Source organism: Coenobita brevimanus, chromosome 13 (genome assembly GCF_032717465.1).
Source record: "Coenobita brevimanus isolate Jiangsu-jjx chromosome 13, ASM3271746v2, whole genome shotgun sequence".
Lineage (NCBI taxonomy): Eukaryota > Metazoa > Arthropoda > Malacostraca > Decapoda > Coenobitidae > Coenobita > Coenobita brevimanus.
Window position 1 is genome coordinate 40,218,766 of NC_136966.1, and position 6,666 is coordinate 40,225,431.

The following is a 6,666-nucleotide window of genomic DNA, read 5'->3' on the forward strand; positions in this document are numbered from 1 at the left end:
ACCCCCCTACCTCCCACCGATCCCCAACCCCTCTACCTCCCACCTTTCCACCCTCCACTCTCCCTCCAATCTCCGACCCCCTAATTCTTCCACCCTCCTACCTCCCACCAATCCCCCACCCCTCTACCTCCCACCCTCCACTCTCCCTCCAATCCTTCACCCCCTGCCTCCCACTTATGCACATAGCTGCCGCGTCACAGGCAAGCAAAAGAATTCCGCACTGTATGTCTCAATATTTATTCATTTCCTGGGTGTTAGAGTGCCTGATTGAGGGAAAATAAATACAGATTTATGATTTTAGGTTTCTAAGGTTGTTTCTACGGCCTTTTATACACGTACCATGCATTTATTTGTTACCAGGCGGACATACACGTGCAGCGTGTGTTGCGTTTTTCATTGACAAATGATTGTTAGTGTCTCCTTACTGTTTTCTGATTTATATTTCATGAGTTTCTCATATTTCCTGGTTATACTTATAACACCGTCAATTTTGAGAAATACAGTAATAAATATTTGATCACTGTCTCTACTGCTGCCTGTAAGTACACAGGATGATATGGTTAGCAACAATAAAATAAACATACGTACATACAAAAGGAAAGCTTGTAGGCTTACCTCCATGTCCTCACCCCTACAGCCTTGGACAGTACAAAGCAAAATAAGAGCTAAGTAAAATAAATTAGTCAGTAGTAACTAGTAAGTGATAGTTTTGTAAGGATCTTGTAACTGTTTAGTTTGTTTTTTGTAAACAAAACATCTCAAGAATCATTCACAAATCATCTGAGATATAATGTATATATATTAGTGCAGTTTTTTATTAGAAAAACATGGAAACAAACAATGCAATCATGTCGCCTACGAAATCGCCTACCCACAGAGACGGCAATACTCACCATGCTACCACACACCACTTGCTACGTAACTTCCTGTCATTTTTGCAGCACTTGTATGACGAGTAGAGCTCTAATGTGGTATAGGCAGAAGTGTATTACTTCCTTGTGCATGAATATGATACTTTTTTCTTTATTTGCAAACCTTGACTTAAAAAAAAAAATGCGTGTCAAACGTGACCTTGGGACCTATTTGAGACCTGAAAGGGTTAAACTGGTTTTATTCGAACTATAATTTTCAAAAATGAAGTTTGGCCCCATTCTGAGCAATTTGGCTCATTTTCAGACAAAATTTGGCCAGGAAAGTGATGGCATATCTAAATTGTTACAACTTGATGCTGCTGAACAGAAAGAAGACAACCACTCAGACCAAGATGGAGCAATTCTTTATGAAGAAGACAGAAAACTTAAGGGAGTTATCGAATTATCTTCATCAGCAGCAGCACGGGAGTCAGAGGAAGAGGAAGAAGACAAAGAAGGACAGCAGAGTGAGAAAGGACAACAAATTTAGGGTGGGGAGAGGCGGGAGGTGGGGGAGCAGGGTTAGGAGGAACAGCAGCAGACGATGAGTGATGCATAGATGAAGTGAGGCTGTATGTTGTTATTATTTGTGACCTACTTACTGTAATGAAAATGTTGCTTTTACTGTAGTATTTTTATGACCTACTAAAGCATTAATAATGTTGAGGAACTTTCACAATGCCATGAATGAAGCAGAATTGAAAGAGAATCCACGTAAAAAAACGAAAACAGTATGTATTTGGGGAAAAATAAACAACGCTTCGGCCCAACTAGGGCTCACATGTTGTTTATTTATCCCCAAATATACTGTTTTTGTTTTTTACATGGATAATCTTTCAAATTAATATTGTTGATTTTAAGTTGCATAACTCCCCAGATAGGAAGACTTTCCCAGAGTCCAGGAACGTAACCCCCAATATTACTACTTTTTCTTATGGGAAAATTATGTTTAAATAACGCGTTTTTAACTAACGCGACCTCTCCAGGATCCTAACCCTCACGTTATTTGAGAGGTTACTGTATATAAATATATATATATATATATATATATATATATATATATGGAGCCTCTGTGGTACGGTGATAAAGTGTGCATTTCATACACTGAAAAACGAGGGTTTGAGCCTCACCAGGGTAATAAACTTTGGGAGCGTTCTTCTGCCCACGTACTGCTTTGGCGGACATCAGGGGTGCTATGGTTGAACCAGTGTCGCATACAATAAAGTATGCTTGCACCCAGTCGGCTTGCATGGGCCGATTACACTTGGTTCACAGACAACACACACATCCAAAGCCACTCCAACACAACAATTACACTTACAGTCACTTCTCACCCTACATACAGTCTCTACTAGACAGCCTAAGCCACTTGGTAGAGATATATTGGCTGTATCGTCCCCACTTCGGTATGGATAGGCCGGTCCTGCAGTGAACACTCAAACGGCTGATGATGATGATCTATCTATCTATTTATTGCCAGACGCCTCAATCCCGTTCGGGGTGGCCACAAACAAATCGCCTCCACGTCGCCCTGTCCCCCGCCATTTCACTGCCCCGCTCCCAACTCACAACCCCATCTCTCACATACCTCTCCACCCCATCCCTCCATCTCATCCTCGGCCTCCCCCTCCCTCTTCCCCCCTCCACCTCATTCACATACACTCTCTTCATCAGTCTTTCACCCTCCATCCTCTCCACATGGCCAAACCACCTCAGTGTATTCTTCCTATCACATCCATATCCACACCACAATGCTCCTTTATATCCTCATTTGTCAGCCTGTCTCTCCATGTGACTCCAGAGGCTCCTCTTAAATAACTCATTTCCACTGCTGTCACTCTTGACCTGTGTCCTTCCAGCAACGTCCAAGTTTCACTTCCATACGTTAGAGTTGGTATCACAATACTGTCATGTAGTAACTTTATCACTTCCATGCTCACTTCCCTGCTTCTTATCACTGCTTTCAAGGAACCTGCAACCTTTCTTCCCTGCTGTACCCTTTCAAGCACTTCACCCTCCAAACCTCCATCCTTACTCATCACACTACCCAAGTACTTAAAGGTACTCACATTATCCAATTCCTCACTATCCAACCTCGCTGTATAAATGCATATATATATATATATATATATATATATATATATATATATATATATATATATATATATATATATATATATATATATATATATATATATATATATATATATATATATATATATTATATATATACATAAATATATATATATATATATATATATATATATAAAAGTATACTGTACACAACTATAATATGACAGTTCAAAAAGCATAAGCAAGGTTGTACAGAACTACAATGGCTTCCAGTACATGCATATTATCACAGTGGTAAGTATGAATCATATGAGTCTAGGCCAGGTGCGTACAACTGCAGTCAATATTTCAGCCTTATCATTCCTTCATAACTAACCTTGCTGTTGTCCACCACCATGTGCTGCCCACAGTAGGTCTGGCCTGCCTTCACCAGCATGTTACAATTGCGTTTCTTCCGTGCCACATAGAATTGGCACGTCCGATTGTGCTCCATCTTTTACACATACCTCTTTCCTGTGCAATAACCAGAAATTTATGTTTAAACACATTTCATGACCTTACAGGTCACAGTACTTTCCAGTAACATAGTAATAATATGAAATGTATTTTAACATCATGCTCAGGTATTAATGCAGCTCACTGCTCAGTAATGACCTCATTATGCTACAGCATACAGTACAGTAATCTTACATTTAACATGCTTTCATTAAACATATTTTTCACTGTTAAGCTGTTCTTGAATACAGGAGCACTTTTCAAATAATACATCATTTTGTCCAAAATTAATGGTCAGGATGTGCAGTCAACGGTTATGGTTGGTACTACTCACACAAGCATTTATCTTACTACAATATACAGTAAAAACTCGATTAACCGGAATGCATGGGGATTTTTCCATTACGGATATGGAATTTTCTGGATAACAGAACGTTACTCTTAGAATTTTCTGGGAGATCAAACAAATGAAAGGGGACCAAACTTGGGACTTCATTATATAAAGTACATAATTCAGTATTAGATACAGTTCAGATAAGACACAGTACAGGTACACTACAGTACACAAAAGACAACAAGAGAAATTATACAGGACTGAACACAAACCAGCAAACATTACCAAAAATTATTTGAAGAAAAATTTAGCATAGGTTACAGGCCAAAATAATTTTTGAAAACTTAGCTGCATACATTACTTTATCCTGTACTGTACAGAACTAATCAAGAATTATAGGGGGATCATCAGGATCATGAGATGAGGATTCAGACAGTGGAGAAGAAGTGGACGGAACAAGGCCAGGAGCTGAAGAAGTGGGAGGAACTGGGTCAGGAGCTGAAGAAGTGAAAGGAATAGGATCAGGAGATGAAGAAGTAGAAGGTACAGGGTCAGAAGCTGACCGGTATCCGGAATATTTTCGACCCCATGCCGGATCGAATTTGTGTTCTGGTTATACAGATGTGCCGATGCATCGGATGCCGATTAATCCAGTTTTACTGTATCACTAATTTTTTTAACCCTTGCCAAACTGCAGACCTCATATGAGGCACAAGGAAGTTCTGCACAGGGCATGCTGCAAGCCTCATATGAGGTACAATTTGCAACAACTATGAAACAATGACTTAGGGAAGGTAAACTTCCTTAACAAGAATCACCCTGGCAGGGGATGAACTGCTTCTTGACCTTAAAAAATTTAATATACAGTATACAGATAGGCTAGACCTAGTCACAACATCAAATATACTTATATGCAGCCATTCGTGACTTAACACTGAGTGATATTTTGTTTTTAGAAACCATCATCTTAAGCATGTTACATGTTGCCCCCACTATATGCAATATAATTGTACAGAACAAAACTTGTCAGCTTGAAGTCAATCCTCACAGAAAACGGATGCATTTATTTGTTTTGTTGAGCAGCAAAACAGCAAAGACTTAACAGTTAGTTATTCATTAATCTGCAGAAACTAAATACATCCCTATTAGCATTGGCACAGGATATACAGTATCTCTTTTTCCTTAGTGCTGCTACCATTGAAATGTGAACTTGTGTCAAATATAGCTATACAATATGTAACTTTTGCCATATGACTATATAAGGAAATATGCAGACACATTTGTTGTTATATAGGCCTATCATTTGACAAGATCTGGGACATCACTGGCCATGAAGATGACTTACAACATTTATGTTTGGAGCCTCCCAAGTTTATGAGCTCATGAACTGACTGATGAAGATTCTGCTAAAAAGGATGAATACAGACGGCAATAAAGACAAAGGCATCAACTCTCAGCAAAGGCAGAAGCTGTCATCCAAAGGGACAACTGATACTGATGATTACTGCCTTGAATTTGAAATTGTCAACCTATTAGGAAACAATGCAAGAAAGAAACTGCCTCTCCACATTAGCATCCAGGTGACAAAAGTATGAATTTATCTGTGGTCCCAAAGCCAACAATTTTTCAGGTATTGTGATTTACCCCTAAAGAACATTCTGAACTGTTCTTTGATGACGAATTCTATGAGTATCTACAGAGTTTAACTCTCATCTTATATGTCAGGACCAACTGCCTAGCCCCGGGCTCCTACGCTCCTCATGGGGCAATGTAGGATTGGATGATGGATGGATGGATGGATCTACAGAGTTCAACAAACCACAAGTACCAGTTATTCCACATCTCCAAACAAACCTGTTATTAATATAGCAAAAGAAGAGTCAAGATATTTTGTATGGATTTCAATTTTTTGAATGTAAAATCCTTTGCCTAACATGGCTTCACACTGATATCTTGGCCAGGATCTTTTTAATTTAGTAATCTTCGATTCTGTGTGCAGGGACAGATATAACATTACTGTGCAGTATAATGAAATGTGAATTTGTATTATTATTATTATTATTATTATTTTTTTTTTTTACACCGTGTCCCCTTTTGTTAATAATGGCTAAGACGTTGCCCCTGGGTAGAGGACTCAGGTTTTGAAGCATGTTGCACTTTATGACCAGATGCCCTTCCTGATGTCTACCAATGACCCTTGGGTGGACTCGAATCTCCGATCCTTCAGTCACAGCACTCGAACCCTCTAAGCCAAGGCTGCTACAATATAAGATGTTCAAATATCTGGCTAAAAACACATACTAAAATGTGTGCTCCATATAGCCAGTGTTATTTAGATACTATCTATCTTTCTATCTATCTATCTATAACTTTTCCGGACAACCACAATGCCCACGGAATTGACTGTGCTGATAATATACTGTATATACTAGATGCAATAAAACAAAGTACTGTACAGGTACTTGCATAGCAATGATCAATTGTATTCACATTCACCTAAAGTTGCCTTATGGCAATATATCTTTAAAATTTATGTTAAACCATACAGCTCATAAAACTCACTTACTATGACCATAAGAGTTAATACACAAAAAACAATAAGAGTGTAAGACTTAACTTCCATATTAGTTTAGGAGATTATGGGTTAATGAATTAAATGTGATTCTTGTTTTTTAAATAAATGTACTGAACTGAAATTGAAAAGGGCATGACTTGAATGGCATTGGAACTGATAAAGTTTTATTTTGTCTGAACTGGACTGATTTTTTTTTTTTTTTTTTTTTTTTGTCAGAATTGGATTTGAATGGAACTGAAAAACGAAGTGACCCCATCCATGTCTGATTGTTCTGGGGT

At 38.5% G+C, this 6,666-nt stretch overlaps 1 protein-coding gene across 1 annotated transcript in view; it reads right to left on the reverse strand.

The window, feature by feature from the left end:
* LOC145414186 (tRNA:m(4)X modification enzyme TRM13 homolog) overlaps positions 1-3,477 on the reverse strand; it is a 382,509-nt gene extending 379,032 nt beyond the window's left edge. Inside the window, exon 1 of the mRNA XM_080283763.1 lies at positions 3,379-3,477. Coding sequence (XP_080139889.1) covers positions 3,379-3,477 — 99 coding nt within the window. The remainder of the gene's footprint in view (positions 1-3,378) is intronic.
* Positions 3,478-6,666: the final 3,189 nt, after the last annotated feature.